The 18,561-nt window shown below is 41.5% G+C and overlaps 1 protein-coding gene across 2 annotated transcripts in view; it reads right to left on the bottom strand.

The window, feature by feature from the left end:
• The window catches only part of PLCE1 (phospholipase C epsilon 1), a 343,613-nt gene that overhangs the window by 132,102 nt on the left and 192,950 nt on the right, over window positions 1-18,561 (bottom strand). For both annotated transcript variants that reach the window (XM_037047396.1, XM_037047397.1), the window contains one exon: window positions 7,250-7,566. In XM_037047396.1, the coding sequence (XP_036903291.1) occupies window positions 7,250-7,566 (317 nt within the window). The remainder of the gene's footprint in view (window positions 1-7,249; window positions 7,567-18,561) is intronic.

The following is an 18,561-nucleotide window of genomic DNA, read 5'->3' as shown; positions in this document are numbered from 1 at the left end:
GTCTATTTTAAAAATATTCTGATATCTTAAAGCCCTTTCCTTTACTAAGCTGACCATTAGAAACAATTGTTCAAGAAAACCACATTAGATGTTTAAACTTAAGCACAGACACGGAGGTCCTGATTCACAAGATGTTGGGTAGCCCTTCTCTGTCATCTTCTCCCGCTGCCCCAGCTCTGAGCACAGGCTCCTCCCTCTGATCCTTTCAGAAGTACAGATAAGACTTTAGATTTGGAATTTCAAAAGCCATTCCTGTTGGGGATGTAGGTTTTGTGCAAAGTAGAAATAAAGATGAGGAAAAATATAGCAGAGATGGTGTGGTCAAGGGAGGAAGATAAAGACATAAAGTAGAATTTTTGATATTTTGGGCATCCTACATTCTCAGGCATCCAGTACCTCAAAGTGGAAAGCGTAACTTTAAAAATTGCAGACCTGAAATCCTCCTTCTGCCTGGGTCATTTGGAAATGCCAACTCATCCTAATGTCCTGTGACAATATTCTCAGCCACCTTATAATGCATTCTCCCCACCATTTCAAGGACCACAGTCTCCCAAATCAAAAGAGGTGACTCATTTTCAAATCTGGAAGTGAACAAATGGGTAAAAGCCAACAAGGAGGTTAGCATGTTTTAAGTCATAATATTTTGCACCTGTTGTGAAGAAAATGTTTTTTTATTCAGAGAAAGAGAACCAAGGTGAGGGGAAAAAGCTCCTTCAGCTTTAATCCAATGGAACCAGGTATATGAGCCAAGAACTTTGGCTCTGGAAACCAGATCACCTGGGTTCAAATCCTAGCTCTGAAACGATAGGTCATTTAATTAGAGTCTCTGGAGCCTCAGTTTTCTCATCTGTTAACTGAGACATAATATTTGAAAAATGAGATCTATTATTATTAATTATCCTGAAAGTGCAGTTATTTTAGTGGGTCTTTTTTTGTAACCAACATTGAACAGACATTACTGTGACTCCAGTCCTTGCCGAGTGCTTTACACCTGTCATCTCTCTGAATATTCACAGAAACCATTTGAGGTGGGTACTATTATTATCTGTATCGAAAGCTGAGGGTTTAGGTAGTTGGCTTGAAGTTACATGGCTGGGAATGGTGGTCTAGAAGCAAAGCAGGCCGACTCCAGAGCTGTACCCTGAGTAACGATGTGTGTGACCCTTCTCACTCCCAGCCCTGCCATTTTCTGAGTGCTCCTGTGTGTGAGCAGAATCCCACGGGTGCTGATCTGCACCTGTGACACGCTGTCAATTGGCTCCAGGGCAGAGGTGCCATAACCTTGCTCTTAGCACACTGCCCTGCACTGCACAGTCTCTGTGGTTTAGCTGCCTACTGTATTTTTTAGTTCAGAAATTTCTGGACAGAGATTTCTGTTAAGCCTGGAATGTGCAGTGAAATGCTCTGGAGAATGAATCGACTGTCTGCTCTCAGAGGTGTGCCTCTGGGGAGAGGTGCCTTGCCAAGGGGAAATCTGGTTTTCCAACATAAGCTGAAACTTCCCTTGTCCTGAGGCGGCTTTATTAACAATTTATCTCATGAGTGTCCAGGTATGAAGAAGAAAGTGTGTATAGCAGTCCTGAACAGATGATTTTCTTAGCTGTCTGCATAAAGGAGGGGAGAGGGAGTCTTGAAAGAGAATTTTTCTAATATGGTTGAATGTACAAATTTAAAACTATTTTTTTCAAAAATATTTCAAGAGAAGGAACACATCTGAACATGAGATCACTGTCCCTCCCCCTCCCATGATCATTTTCATACTTTTTCCTTATTGTGCTGAAATGTTCTTCCCTTGGCTGTAACCAGTCAGATTTTTAGACGCTGGAATGTGCCAAAGTGATGATCATCACTTACGGAGGGACTCAGGCTCAAACAATCCTTTTCTGGGCAGATGTCTATTTACCCGTGTAATTCTTTCCCAGGGAGTTAAGCTGCACCTTGGCATTCTTAATTCAAGGAATGGCCTTTAAAATGTTGAAGTGACATCTGGAATGAACAAGCAACAACTGAGTGTCACTTTTGACTGCCCATGTTTGTGTGGTGAGAGAAGCAGGTTGATGACTGCTTAGATGGACCAAAACAGAGGGGGTTTGGAGAAGGTCACTGGGGGCAAAGAGGCAGGTGCAGTTCTTCCAGAATCTCCTGGGGTCCCACAACTGCAGTCTATTTTTGGGCTCATGACCTGCTCTTGGACCAAGTAGTCTGAAAGGAGAACCCAGACAAATAGTCTTGCTAAGAACTACTCAACAAACAGAAAGTACTCCTGTAGGGCATAGAAAAAAGTGAGTATGTTAATAGCGTCTTGAACCCAAAAAGCAGCCCTTAGCTGGAGAAATCAATGATGTGTTACACAAAAGAGTGCCTATAGGCAATGGGAGGTTATGGAACCAAAAATCATTCTGTTGACAGATCCTGAGGACCAGCTGTAGGTGCAGACCATGACAAGCTCCATCCCCAAATGTCATCAGGGGCCACACTGAGGAGGCATAAGGTTTGAGAACTAGTGACTCAGAACTGTAATTACAAAATACATCCCTCTTCCTCATATTCCACCACAGAGCTTCATAAGAAAAAGAGGTGAACACATAGGGAACAAGCATGATCTTCAATTTCTATTTGCCTCTCATCTTCTCTCAACCACATGTGCTACAGTATGTGAGCTCTGGTGAAATTATGCTTTTGTTGAAAAGAATGCCTTTGTCTCCTCTAGAAAAGTTAAATGTCTCTGCAATTTATTCTAAGAGGAGTTAAAAACCAGTAAGATAAAAAGGAATGTGTACTAGGGGTAGAGGCTGGATAGAGGAAGAAAGTGGGGGAGGGAGGGAGAACAATATGACTTGAAACTGTCAAAGCAAGAGACTTTGTGGGTGGCTGGGAAGTGAGGCTGCTCAACTGGAAAAGAGAAGGAGAGAACACTGGCTTCTCAGAGTTTTGGCTCAGAACGTAGCTACAGAGAGGTCTGTCCAGATGAAAAGGGTTGAAGGAGACCTGCCTCCCAAGCAAGCAAAGCAGGACTCAGCCCACCCCCAGCACAGATCCTGACTGGCCACGTGAGGGCTGACCCTTTGCATGTGCTTCTATGTACCTGCAGGGATAAAAAGATGACTTCCTTTTCAGAAGTCATCTTTTCAGAAGGGACTGGTGTGCACCAGCCTCGCCATCAGGGAGGAGAAGGGGCAATGGGGCAAACATTGCTTCCAAGCCACAATTTAAATTGATTTTAATGACATCTCCTGGCCTTCCTTAATGTAAGCCAAGCCATTTCAGTTATTTCATGATTGCACTTTCAATCGCACTTGAACCATATTTTCCTAAGAATGAATGTTATGCAACACTGCCTGAAAGGCATAAGGATTTTCTTCCCTTTTCCCAAATCACAGTTAAGTCACTGTGTAAAAGCTATTAAAATTCAGGAAATTCCTGGCTCTTGATCACGTTCTACTGACAATCAGGAGCAAGCTGACTCTACAGGCCATGAATGAGTCTTGCTCATGACAAGAACTGGTTGTCTCCCTGTGCAGAATGTCCTCCCCTCCCTAGTGTTCCCCCTGTACCCTAGCTATCCCACACTCCAGACCTGAGTAGAGAGCGCTGACCCAGACACTGCAGCTCCCACCATCTGTGCCACTCACACTGCATGTACTTTCTGCCTTTTTTCTGTAGTAGTTTGTGCCTGACTACAGTTTAAGACTGGTAGCTTCTGGCAGCTGTAGAAGCACTTAGCCACCATGATGTCCTGCTTCTGAAAAGTGCTGACAGTACGTTAACTGAATGACTGAATGCATGAATAAATGCACTGGCCTCTCCCCAAAGTGACAAACAGTCCTGTAATGAAGCAAATATTCTCTCTGCTGTCTTTGAGATTCTCCAGTGTTCCAAGAAATAGATATATATTCCTTCCCTGAAGAAAGTGTATATATTTTGTGTATCCAGTTTTGACAGAACCAAAGTTTAGGTGTAGAATAATGTAAATTTGCATCATACATCGCTAATTTCTTATTTAAAAGAATATGTCTGAAAAAAAGGAGAAGGCTATATGGCATAGTGGGTGCTCAGTAAATGTCTTGAGTGACTGAATGAGTACCTGAGTAGTGGTAATAGAAAACTGGATAAAAATAGGAACAGAAACAGGAGTAGAAAAAGTATAGATGCACAGGAAATTTAGAAAAGAAGTAGAAATAAAGGTAGGGGAGAGAGAAAGAAGACCCAAGTCTAATGAAGTTCTAAGTCAGCAATTCTGGGTTTACAACAAAGTTGTATGTGATAATTTTATAAATAGAGAGGGAAGGCAGTTGCATGAGAAGAGAACTGGCTTGGAAGAGAAAGAGCTGGATCCTGACATACACTCAGTCACTGTGTGACCTTGAACAAGTGACTCAACCTCTCTCAGCTTCACTATTTTTAAACTTGATTTTCAAGTAATTTTAGACTTACAGAAAATTTGTAAAAATACAAAGAGTTCCCATATATAATCCACCCAGCTTCCTAATGTTAGCATCTTTCATAACCATGGTACAATTATCAATTAATATTGACATATTAATACTAATTAAACTACATATCTTATTAAGTTTTCACCAATTTTCTCATTAACACTTTTTCTAGTCCAGTATCCAATAGGATCCCATGCTGTATTTAGTTGTCATGGCTCCTTGTCTCCTGTAGTCTTTGACAATTCCTCAGTTTCTCCTTAACCTTTCATCAGTTTGATACTTTTCAATAGTGAAATGCCCCTCCATTTGAGGTTGCCTTGATGATTTTTTCCCTCATGATTAGAGTTATGCTTGCGGGGGGTGGGGGGGAGTGGGGCAAGAAAGCCAAAGCAATGGTGTCATGCCCTTCTCAGTGCATCACATGAGAAGATGCACATCAAGATGTCTTACCTGATCACGTTGACTTTAAGCACCTAAGGTGGTGTTGACTGGGTTTCTGCACTGCTCTACTTTTCCTTTAGCGACTAGTAAGTATTTTGTAGAGAGATACTTTTAAACTATGCAAATATCTTGTTTCTCATCATAACTTTCCACAAAAATTTCAGCATTCATCAGTGCTTCTTGCTTGTAATAACTTATTACTGGAGTATCCTAATGGTGATTTCCTATTTCCCTCATTCCTTTTAGATTTATTAAGTGAAATTCTTTTATAAGTAAGACTTGTACATTATCCTCCCCTCCCCTTGATATATTTATTCACTTATTCACATAAGTACAAACTCATGAATATTTATTTTATTCTACAGACTATAATCCAACACTATGACAATTACACTTGTTCAAGCTTCACTTTCTTCATCTGAGTCAGGGACAATGACAACTGCCTTACAAAACTGTCCTAAAGAGTAAGTAAGAAAATGTCCAATCCAGAGCACCTGGCAAAGAAATGCTAGCTGTTTTCCTTCTCTTTCTTTACAGAAAGTAAAGCCATGGTAATTTGTAGGCAAAACCCTTCTAAATAGGTGGCGATCTGAATTTAGGAATTCACCCTTAAAGTAATGCAGCTTTTCTACCCTAAGGTATATAAACAACAAGAACTTAGCTACCCTAGTGATGTGTAGTGCAGGTCATTTGGGATCTGCCTGTAATGACTATATAACATTGAAGACTGATTTTTAATCAGCATGCCCGTAATTTGTATGAAAATAGATGCTTGAGAATACTTGAAAACAGATTGTTCTCGAGTAGTTTAAGTGTTTTCCCAGAAATCTTGTTTACGTTCTGAAGTTGCTTAGATAAACTATTTTCAGAGATAGTCCAAAGCACGCCTCAACCCAGTTGTGGTTCGTATCATCATTTACTCTGAACTAGTGAAATCACTGATCCACTTTTGATTCCCAAGGTTATAACAGCGAATGGAAGAAATCCAAGTTCTCTTCTTCCAAAAATTAGTTTAAAATTAGATTTTAAAGGTTTCAGCAAATCACTTTTAAGTTCAGGTAGAATTTAAAACAATAGTAACAACAACAAAGACAAGGGCAAGGTCCTATGTGATAGAATGACTAGATCTGGAAGTTTAAAATAATCCACAAAGGACAGTAAAATCCACATATGAAATCACATGGTTTACTGGAACTTTCATTTCTCACCCAGTTTTATCAGTAAGGAAAAGCAAGAATGTCAGGTATATTTTAAAAAACAATGTTGGGGCAGCGTGGTTCACAAGCTCTCACATGGAATCCCAAAGTCTGTCTAACTCAATTTGAGGTGCAACCAGGAATCTGAATTTTTGTCAGGTACTACTCCCCAATATGAGCCTTGTTACAGGTGGAAGGCAGAATATCACAGTGGGTCAGAGCTCAGGTTCTTGACAATGTGGTTTTAAATCTCACTACTGCCAACTACAACCCTGGTAACCTTCAGCAAATGACTTCATCTCTTTGTGCCTCGGTTTCCCCACTGGTAAGGTAGTATTAATGACAGTATCTGTCTACCAGGGTTGTTATGAGGAGCAAATGAATGGTACACATAAGTGGTCAGCATGACAGTACTATATGGAGACCAGCACTTCTTATGGATAACAGATCTCCCTTTCAGAAGCATGTCTGGGCACAGAACTAACTGCTTGGGGTAGCCTCTAACACTTTCTGCATCCACTGTGCCTTCCTGAGGTCACTGACATTTATTTAACATCTATCACCAGGGTCATGATTGGCAGGCTAATCATGACCTCAGAGGCCTTGGAAGGATTTCCTGAGGGACGGGGATCTTGATGGGATGCAGAGGGCAGGAGTGGGGTGATTCATTGCCTCTCAAGCCCACATCCTTCCCTGCTCTCCTGACCCAGGTATTGGTGTTTAGTATCTTCTGAGGCAGCCTAAGGGTGGAAGAGGGGGATAGGCTAGATGGATGCCATGGCCAGGGATCATATTGCCCAAACTCAAAATTGAGATATTGGGTTTTAAAAGCACCTGTAGGAACCAGGCGGAGAATATTTGAATGGACCCAGGACGAGTATTTTGGCAAAGGAGGTGATAAAGGGTGCGGACTGGCTGTCCAAAGGGTGAAGGCATACAGACTTGGTAATAACATGGGGTAGAGAGAGGATCACTTAGGTTTCAGGGATGGTTAGGGTGAAATGAGAGGGATGATGACAATGTGTTGCCTATCTCATTGCCTGGAAAGAAAGCAGCCATCATGGAAGTGTCAACACAGACATGGAGATGAGATGTCAGTAACAGACCAACCTAAAAAGGAGAAATATGCTTAAAAGTCACTAGCAATTCTTACAAAAATATCTTGAAGTGGCTTCTTACCTCATTAAATCTCATCACAAGATCTTCAAGGGCATTGTGCTCTCCATTCTGGGAGTTAAGAATGGATGCTGAGATGGATGCTTTAAGGCAGGGCAGGGACCTCTGACACTCTGGGGTGCCCAAGTTCTGGGTCAAGAAGCAAAGATAGTCAACCGGCAAGACCCTTCGGTAAATATTCTGCTCCTGCTCCATCAGGATGCTGGCAACTTCCTCAGGAAACTGGATGAGGGGCTGCAGATCAATCAGTTCCTTGCTGATCCCAGCTGAACTTGAAGGGAGACCACTGGAATTGGCCATAGAGGTGCCTGGTTGGCGTTCTGAAAGAAGCCACAAAAGTCATGGTCACATCATGGTTGGTATCCTGTACAACAGAAATTACTAGGTTTCTTTATCAAAGTTTCTGCTTGGTGAATCATTCTACACTATCTTTTTTTGTTACAGAGACCAGACATTTGCCCTGCCTGTTTCCTGGGGCTGGGGGTATGCATAGTTGCCCATTTTCAGAAGCAAAACTGATCTAACACACTGGTCCCTAACCAGTTCCCTATGATACTTTGCAGAGCAGTAGAGAAGTAAAATGTACCATTTGCCTCCTCATCCTCCAGTGCTAACCATCAGAGCGAAAAGAAACACGACGAGAGTATGGGCACAGTCATTGAAATGGAAGAGGAAAGAAGGCTGTAGGGGGAGGAGGCATGCACATATGTGTGAACATGTAGGGAACCAGGGACTCTGCATTTGAGGTTTCAAAACTTCATGGTCTACTTTGCGAACATCCCACTCCCAAAACTCTGATTCCAGTGAGATCCATTTGGGGATTTTCAGGGATAGAACCACTTATAAAAGTAAGAAAGGGACAGGCAATAAGGACACATATCTAAATAAAGAAATCTTCTCTCTGGCCCACAACTGGTAGTAAGAAGATGCATGGGAGAGAAAGTGCTGAGAGGATTTTACAGAAGTACCAAATGCATCTGTAGTCTCAATGTTATTCCCTAGCACAAATTCACTTTATTTTGACCACTCCCTCTCCAATCTGTCTCTGAATTTCTTCCCCACATCATTCATTTAGTCACCAGCCATCCACCAATTCATTCAAAAACTAAAATTCTATGATGAGTACTAGAACAGAATTTCCCAAAGTATGATCAGTTTTGTGGCCAGCTAAGTTGGGCAAATGTCATATTCTTGTCACAAATTCTATTCCTGGAAATACATGAGGCACATGGGTAGACCTATAAAGATTCAAAAGGATCTGCTAGTAAAGATATCTATTTACATTACTTAACTCAGTGTTTCTTCAGGGCCATACTTTATGTAACACCTACTACGCCATTCTGCGTGACTAGCGTTGGTTGGAACTGCTTCAGGAAATGCTGCCCTGAGGGACAAGCTGTTTTTGCTCTCCCTCCAGTTCGCATCTTTTCCTTCCTGGCAGTTCCTCCCTGGCCAGCCCTCCTTCAAGCTTCTTCTCCTGGTACTTCGTACTTGAAAGCAGTTAAAAGTAAAGCAGGTGCTCAAATGTATATGGCTTAGGTGGCCTCACTCTTCAACTTTGTGAATAGTTTACAAAGTGACTGGATTTCCTGAAAATTGAGTCAGAATGTGGTCTGATGACAGAGGCAGACTACAGTTTCTAAATACGAATAATTTATGTACAAGGAATTAGCTATATATCGGAAGCCTTCCCAGAAGTAACCAATTCTAAGTCATGATTTCAAATCACAGCACTCTGTGAAGAAAATAAAAGTAACTGCCAAGTCTTATGAAACTACTTATTTAATATGAAAGAGGAGAGATAATATAATAAAATATGTAAGTAATGTCAGATAAAATGATATATTATAAACTGTAATATATCCTGAGATACGATATCACATGCTATGATAATGAATCACATGCTGTTACAATGAATAAAGACTCCAGTGACTGGCGGGAAATAGATTTCAAGGAGCCCTAAAAAAACTGAACAAAAGAAGAAAAACAAGCCTGGTCAGTGTAACCCTAATAAATGTAGTGGCTCATGTGTCTCAGTATGAGCATGGTATCATACTCAAAGGAAACATAAATCTGATGTTAGAACCTTGAAACATAATGTAGACCTTCAGTGCAGGTTTCCTTAAAGCAGGATTACTCTGGATATTTTTTATCATTCACCATAAAAAAAAATCCCAGAAATCTTCTTGGACATAATTTTCTGTCCTCCATATTCCACACTTTAGTAGCTGTTAAAAAAAACAAACTCAGGACTTCCAGCCAAGATGGAGGCATAGGTGGAAACACTGTGCCCCCTCCCACAACTAAATTTAAAGACAGGGAAGTTTTAGAAACAAAAACGCAGCCAAAACAGTGAAAATTGAACTGTACAGAAGTCCGACAACAACAAACCAATCAGCCAGACCAGTAAGAGGGGCGAAGTCAGCAGCGGAGCAGGTCAGGCAGGAAAGATCGTTGGGTCCGACCGACCCAGGAGCGGAGGCGGAGGTGGTTGGTGGATCCCAGGCGTGGGGTGGCGACAGGCGGACCCGTGAGGGCGCAGGGCAGCTGGCTGACTGCAGTCTCACTTTCACGCGCAGATAAATGAAGCGAAGGAGCGAACAGTGAGACAGACCACTCAGGCTAAGGCCCCAGTGACAGGAATTAGAGCCTGAAAGCACCAACTGGAAAGACTTTCTCGGGGTCGAGGGGCCAGGAGAGGCTCCCAGGCTCACAGAGTTCGTTGGAGAGACCCACAGGGTCCTGGAGAGTACACGGGCCCACACATCCAGGAACCAGCACCAGAAGGGCCCAATTTACTTGTGGGAAGCCGCAGAGAGGACAGAAATCTGAGAGAGAGCAGAGGGGAACAAAGCGCCATTTTTTCCCCTCTCTGACTCCGCCCCTACATACAGCGTCACAACCCAGTGACTGGGCCCTGGTGAACAACTAAGGCTCCGCCCCTCATACATAATAGGTGCGAACAGACTGAACATTATGACTCGAGAACAGCTCAAAGCCCCAGAGCCTATAGTTCTAAGTGACCGAGAAATAGCCAGTTCAAATGCACAGAATCACTTTCAGATGCACAGTTCAAAATACTAATGATCAGAATGCTCACAGAATTGGTTGATTATAGTCACAAATTAGAGGAACATATGAAGGCTAAACTAATTGAAATGAAGGGAAATGCAAAGGAAACCAATAGTGATGGAAAGGAAACTGGGCCTCAAATCAAGGGAGTGGACCAGAAGGAAGAAAGAAACAACCAAACAGAAGAGAAGGAAGAAACAAGAATTCAAAAAAGGGAGGAGAAGCTTAGGAACCTCCAGGACATGTTTAAACATTCCAACATCCGAATTATAGGGGTACCAGAAGGGGGAAAGAAACAGCCACGAGTGGAAAACATATTTGAACAAATAATAAAGGAGAATTTCCCCAGTCTGGCAAAGGCAACAGACTTCCAGGAAATCCAGGAAGCACAGAGAGCCCCAAAGAAGTTGGACCCCAGAAGGAACACACCAAGGCACATCATCATTACATTAGCCAAGATTAAAATGAAGGAGAGAATCCTAGAAGCAGCAAGAGATAAGGGGACAGTCACCTACAAAGGAGTACCCATCAGACTGTCAGCCGATTTCTCAAAAGAGACCTTACAGGCAAGAAGGGGCTGGAAAGAAGTATTCCAAGTCATGAAATTCAAAGACCTACAGCCAAGATTGCTCTATCCAGCAAAGCTTTCATTTAGAATGGAAGGGCAGATAAACTGCTTCTCAGATAAGGTCATATTCAAGGAGTTCATCATCACCAAGCCCTTATTATGTGAAATGTTAAAAGGACTTATATAAGAAAAAGAAGATAAAAATATTAACAGTGAAAGGACAGCAAACTCACAGTTATTGACAACCACACCTAAAACAAAAGCAAACCAAGAGGACAGCTAGATCGGGAGCGGAAACATAGAAATGGAGATCACATGGAGGGTTAGCAACAGGGGAGTGGGAGGAGGAGAAGGGGGGAGAACGTACAGAGAATAAGTAGCATAGACAGTGGGTAGAAAATAGACAGGGGGGAGGGCAGGAATACTATGGGAAATACAGAATCTAAAGAACTTGTGACACATGGACATGAACAAATCAGAGGGAGTGGTAGGGGAGGGGTGTGCAGGGTGGAGGGGAGTGAAGGGGGGAATGGGACAGCTGTAATGGCATAATCAATAAAATATATTTTAAAAACTCAGAAAAATAGATCAGATTTGTGGTTGTGACACACAAGGAGTGAAGGAAGGGGGAGCTGGAGGAAGATGGTCCAAAGAACAAACTTCTACTGATAATTAAGTACTAGGGACTTAATGATGACTACAGTTAACACTGCTGTATGATACATATTAAAGTAGTTAACAATAAATCCTAAGAGTTCTCATTACAAGGAAAATATTTTTTCTTTCTTCTTTTTTTATTGTATGTATCTATATGATGATGGATGCTAACTGAACTTATTGTGGTCATCATGTCACAGTCTACATAAGTCAAATCATTATGCTGTATACCTTAACTTGTTTGGTGATGTACGTCATTTATATTTCAATAGAACTAGAAAAAGATATTTCTCACTTTTTCTCATTCTTGCTGACCTCTCCTTATAATTTCTTCCTTCCCCTTCACATGACATGCTACCCCAACTCTCAGCTTTTGGTCCCCATCACCCTTCCTCCCTGTAATATGGGCAACTGTAGAATGGGTTAAAGATCCAGCAGCTCTATGGCCCTGGATTCTTCCTCATCAACTGGGCAAACTTCATAAAGCCCACTGAAAATGTAAGCTCTTTTACTGTGCAAAAATTTAGAAAATTCCTGGTAAATAAAATTATCCAGTTCGTTTCCTGTCAATGTTTGCTCTCAGGCCCATGCTTTTCAGTTAATAATTATTCTGCAGAAGAAGGGCTCCGTCTTTAGACACTTTCACATCCAGAAATGTTTACCATGAGACATAGTATCTTCAAGTTCTAATTCTCTGCTCAAATAATAGCTTCCTGAACTAAGTGCTTTAGCTGGATTTCAGGAGGTAGGCAATGTCACTCATTATGCAAGGCTCACATAAGGTCACATAAGTAGTAAGCCAGGAAGCCGGTGTTTGAGTCAGGGTCTATTTGACTCCAGAGCTCATGTTCCTGATCATTCAGCATATGGCCTGTGCAGCAACAACATGCCACATTAACATTCTGGTTTTCAGATGCAACTCAAGTGACTTTAGTTAATATACATCAACTTCTTGTGCTTATTTGGAGTGATCTGCTAAAATGAACTGTTCAGACTCCAAAGGTAAGGATTCGATCCTGGCACACAGAAGCTTAGAAGTGCCCTCTTCTTTCCTTCTTATTAGTTTGTAAGAACGTTCACATGTTTTAAACCAGTATTTGCCAAAGTGTGTTACAGTGAATTCATGCAAAACATGGTTCCTTAACAATTTGGAGACATACTAAGATGAGCAAAGTCAAACTCTCTTTTTCTAGTTTAACTGCAGAACTCAGAGGCTTTAATAATTCTCACAAGGGGGATATGGTTTTATAGCTCTCCTCAAAGTTGTGGTCTGTCTCTATATCATTCACGTGGGAATTACACCCCTTCACACTTTAGTCATCACACTCAGTGACTCCAAATGGGGGAACAGGGCCTAAGGTGTTCGTGAGGTTAGCTAGTTTCTAAGGAAGCTTAGTCTGACATGTTCCTGGAACCCCATACAAAGGCCTAAGGATAAAAGAGGCTTATTTAGGAAACTACAGGTCATTCTCAATGGCTGAAGCATATTTCAGAGAGATGGAGAATCACTGTAGAAAAGGAGGAAGAAAGCTTCGTTTTCCAGAAGGCACTAGAATACAGGTGTAGCTCACAAAAAAATGAAGGCAGATGGGGGTAGCAGGATGGTCAGATCATATACTCAAAGAAATATCACCCTAGAGTTTTGGGTCTCTGCTTGGACCTAGGTAATCAGCCCACCTCGAGGGAGGGGAATTTGGGCCAAGTCTTCTCTTGAAAGATGCTGCTCTGACAGGTGTCCTCTCTTGCCATCCCCACGGATTCCTCTCATTCCTTGCTTCCTTCCTTTCGGGTGATCAGAACACCCCTGATCTTGTCCATAAGCTGTCAGTCCCAGAGGTTATTCACAAATTGTGCAGCCCAGAAATATCCAGAAAAGCCTCTCTTCTTGATGATAACTTTTCCTTAATAACTGTTCACCCACTGTCCTAGGTACAGTGCCTTGGGGAACTCCCTCCCCTCCAATTCTGTCCTCTCCCTCAGGGTTAGCACTTATTCAAAGATGCTAATTTACATCCAACCCAATGAAAGAGGCTCAGGCTTTGGTCAGTCTCTCTCTCTCTCTCTTTTGGTCCAATTCAAAATGAAAAGCATTTGGTCTATCTTGCTGCACCTCATAGGAAAATCTAGAGTTTACCAAATAATCTCACATGATTTGCATAATGTTAGGGAGTCATGACAGAAAGGCATTGCTAGTCCTCATTTTTATAAAGCTTGAGTTAAATAGCTATATGACTCGCCCAAGGATCTGGCTGGTGACTGGTCAGCGATGGAACTGGCAGAAGTTGAGATAGAACCGGAATATTCTGGCTCCTGGCCCAGTATTCTGCATTAGTCCAAGCCCCACCCAGCCTGAGTTATCTTGGGTATGCTCTGTATCCAGAAGCCAGCCTCATTTGTTGTCAATACATCTGAATGGGTTTAAGAAGGGCTAAGTAGAAATCCATTCATTCATTTACTGAGTGCCTATTATGTGCCAGGTTTTGTTTCAGGCTACACTGATGTTGGAATTTAGTGAACAAGAAAAGATCCTTGTTCATATGGAATATTGTAGGAGAGGAAGCATATAAGCAATAATACAATGTGAGTGTGGGAGGGTGGAGGTGGTAGATGCAGGTGGGGAAGGGGCATGTTTTGCAAAGCATATATTAGCTAGAATGCCAGGAATTTCCTCAAGTTTTTCTGCAAAAGTTTTCAAAAATTTACCATCCAGGATGCTTTGGGTTGGCCACCTTGACCCTTTTCTAGCATCTCAACAATAGCTACTCACCTAGATCTTGCACCTTACCACTTGTTAGTTCTTTGCATCAAGTAACTCATTTAATTGTTACGAAGAACCCTGTAAAGTAAGTGTGTGCATAGCAACAGCAACCCTGAGAAAGAACAAAGTTTGAGGAATCATGCTACCTAATATAAAGGCCACAGTGACTACAACAGCATGGAACTGGCATAAAAGCAGACATGTAGATCAATGGAACAGAATAGAAAGCCCAGAAATAAACCCACACCTTTATAACCAATTAATATTCAACAGGGGAAGCAAGTGTACAATGGGCTAAAGATAGTTTATTCAATAAGTGGTGTTAGGAAAATTGGACAGATATGTGCAGAAAAATGAAACTAGACCACCTTCTTACACTACAAACAAGAATAAATGCAAAATGGATCAAAGACTTAAATGTTAGACCCAAAACTATAAAAATTATAGAAAAAAACATAGGCAGCAAAATCTCAGACATTGCTCATAGCAATATTTTATCAGATATATCTCCCCAGGCAAGGAAAAAAAAGATAAACAAATGGGGCTATATCAAATTAAAAGTTCTTGCATAGCAAAAGAACCCATCAACAAAATTTAAAGACAACCCACTGAATGGGAGAATATATTCATGTATGTATCTGTTAAGGGGTTAATATTCAAAATTTGTAAAGATCTTACAAAACTCAACACCAAAATAACAAATGATCCAATTAAAAAATGAGCAAAGGACCTGAATAGACACTTCTGAAAAAAGGACATATTGAAGGCCAAGACACATATGCAAAGATGCTCAATGTCACTAATCATCAGAGAAATGCAAATTAAAGCCACAATGAAATATCATCTCATACTTGTCAGAACAAACAAGTGCTGGTGAGGATGTGGCAAAAGGAGAGCCCTTTTGTACTGTTGGAGGGCATACAGACTGGTGTAGCCACTGTGGGAAGCAGTACAGTGATACCTCAAAAAATCAAAAATAGATCTGCCTTTTGACCCAGCAATTCTACTGCTGGGAATATATCTGAAGGAACCCAAAACATAAATCTGCAACTATATAAGCACCCCTATGTTCACTGCAGCATTATTTACCATCACCAAGATATGGAAGCAGCCAAGTGTCCATCAATAGGTGAGTAAATAAAACAACTATGTGACATTTACACCATGAAATACTACTTGGCTGTAAAAAAGAAGAAAATTTTACCTTTTGCAACAGTAAGGATGGACCTGGAAAACATTATGCTAAGTAAAGGAAATCAGTCAGAGAAAGACAGGTTACCATATAATTTCACTCATACGTGGAATCTAATGAACAAACTGAACTAACAAGGAGAACAGGGACAGACTTGTGGATGGAGAGCAGGATGATAACTAGTTGGGGGGTGGGGGGGTTAGAGGTGGAGGGATTGGGCAAAAAGGAAAAAGGACTCATGGACATGGACAACAGTGTAGTGACTGATGGGGGTGGGGGATATAAGGAAATTAAATGGTAATAAAATACAAAAAATATTAAAATAAAAAAGTAAAGCAAGTATGATTATCCTCATTCTACAGATAATGAAACAGAGCTCATAAATGTTCAACAATTTGCCGAAAGACACCACGCTACTGGGATGGGGCTGGAACTAAAATTTAGCTCTGACTCCCACCGTCCAGCTGCAGTGTTTGGAGGGATCCTCTGCTTTCTCCCTATTTCCTGCCAAGGCTGTTTGTCTGTCTCTCTGGGTAGAGAGAAAGGAAGCTGGTGAGTTAGGAAAGATTATAACTTATAGGAACCTGATTTTAATCAAAAGTAAAGCAAAGTACTCTTATTCTATTTTGATGGTAGTTTAGTTTTTATCTATGTGTCTATTGTCTACCTATTCTTTATTTACAAAGATAAAACCTTTGGGAGAACCTGACATGTAGCTCTCCTTCTTCAACATTATCATTTGTTCTCATTCTGAGTGGTGGTGAAATGAGCACAAGTTTTCATGGAAAGCAAATCAAATAAACAGCAGGACTTCCAGCCAAGATGGAGGTGCAGGTGGAAACACTGTGTCTCCTCGCACAACCAAGTTTAAAGACAAAAAAGTTTTAGTAACAAAAAGGCAGCCAAAACACAGAAAATTGAACTGTACAGAAGTCCGACAAAAACAAACCATTCGGCCAGACCAGTAAGGGGGGTGGAGTCAATGGCAGAGTTGGGTCGGGCAGGAAAGATCATTCGGTTGGACTGACCCAGGAGCACAGGCAGCGTCGGTTGGTAGATCCCAGGTGTGGGGTGGCGACGGGCGGACCCAGTGAGGGCACAGGGCGGCTGGCTGACAAGAGTCACACATATGCACACAGATAAATCAAGCGAAGGAGGGAACAGTGAGACAGACCACTCAGGCTAGGGCCCCAGTGACAGGAATTAGAGCCTGAAAGCACCAACTGGAAAGACTTTCTCGGGGTTGAGGTGCTGGGAGAGGCTCCCAGGCTCACAGAGAGTTCATTGGAGAGACTCACAGGGTCCTGGAGGATACACAAGCCCACATGCCCAGGAACCAGCACCAGAAGGGCCCAATTTGCTTGTGGGAAGCCGCAGAAAGGACAGAAATCTGAGAGAGAGCAGAGCGGAGCAAAGCGCCATTTTTTCCCCCTCTCTGATCCCGCCCCCACATACAGCGTCACAATCCAGCAACTGGGACCTGGTGAACACCTAAGGCTCCACCCCTCATACATAACAGGTGCAAACAGACCAAAACATTATGGCTCAAGGACAGCTCAAAGCCCCAGAGCCTATAATTCTAAGTGACAAAGAAATAGCCAACCTTTCAGATGCACAGTTCAAAATATTAATGATCAGGATGCTCACAGAATTGGTTGATTTTAGTCACAAATTAGAAGAACAAATGAAGGCTAAACTAATTGAAATGAAGGGAGATGCACAGGAAACCAATAGTGATGGAAAGGAAACTGGACTCAAATCAAGGGAGTGGACCAGAAGGAAGAACAAAACAACCAAACAGAAGAGAAGGAAGAAACAAGAATTCAAAAAAATGAGGAGAGGCTTAGGAACCTCCAGGACATCTTTAAACGTTCCAACATTTGAATTATAGGGGTACCAGAAGGGGAAGCGGAACAGCCATGAGTGGAAAGCTTATTTGAACAAATAATAAAGGAGAACTTCCCCAGTCTGGCAAAGGAAATAGACTCCTAGGAAATCCAGGAAGCTCAGAGAGTCCCAAAGAAGTTGGACCCAAGAAGGAACACACCAAGGCACATCATAATTACATTAGCCAAGATTAAAATGAAGGAGAGAATCCTAGAAGCAGCAAGAGATAAGGGGACAGTCACCTACAAAGGAGTCCTCATAAGACTGTCAGCCGATTTCTCAAAAGAGACCTTACAGGCAAGAAGGGGCTGGAAAGAAGTATTCCAAGTCGTGGAATCCAAAGACCTACATCCAAGATTGCTTTATCCAGCAAAGCTTTCATTTAGAATGGAAGGGCAGTTAAAGTGCTTCTAGATAAGATCAAATTCAAGGAGTTCATCATCACCAAGCCCTTATTATATGAAATGTTAAAGGGGCTTATCTAAGGAAAAGAAGATAAAAAATATGAACAGTGAAAGGACAGCAAATTCATAGTTGAATTTACTGTCCTAAAACAAAAGCAAACTAAGAGGACAGCTAGATCAGGAGCAGAATCATAGAAATTGAAGTGAAATCATAGAAGATCACGTGGAGGGTTAGCAACAGGGGAGTGGGAGGAGGAGAAAGGGGGGAGAAGATACAGAGAATAAGTAGCATAGACAGTAGGTAGAAAATAGATAGGGGGAGGGCAAGAGTAGTATGGGAAATATAGAATCTAAAGAACTTGAGACACGTGGACATAAACTAAAGGGGGAGGGAATGGTGGGGGAGGGGTGTGCAGGACAGAGGGGAATGAAGGGGGAAATAGGACAACTGTAATGGCATAATCAATAAAATATACTTTTACAAAATTTTAAAAAAAGAACAGCAAAATAAAAAAATGTAAACAGCAGGCCTTTGTCCAAGCAATGCCACTTGTATTGATGTTGGAAATTTTCATGATAAATTTAGCTGAAAAAATAAAGCAGGTTGGGAACAATGGAAATATGATCTCATTGGAGGAAAAAATAATTTTATAAGTTACATAATGTTTGTATTATCTGTCTAGTAGATACCAAACTAGTAAGTGTTTATATTGCACAGTTCTGTTTTAACTTTTTTAAATGTATGTAATACAGTATTTTAAAAAACTATATCAAAAT

This window comes from Sturnira hondurensis, unplaced genomic scaffold (assembly GCF_014824575.4).
Source record: "Sturnira hondurensis isolate 20B ecotype Veracruz unplaced genomic scaffold, ASM1482457v3 Scaffold0005563, whole genome shotgun sequence".
Taxonomy (NCBI): domain Eukaryota; kingdom Metazoa; phylum Chordata; class Mammalia; order Chiroptera; family Phyllostomidae; genus Sturnira; species Sturnira hondurensis.
Note: the sequence above shows the minus strand (reverse complement) of the source record. Positions and strands in the feature narration are given on the sequence as shown.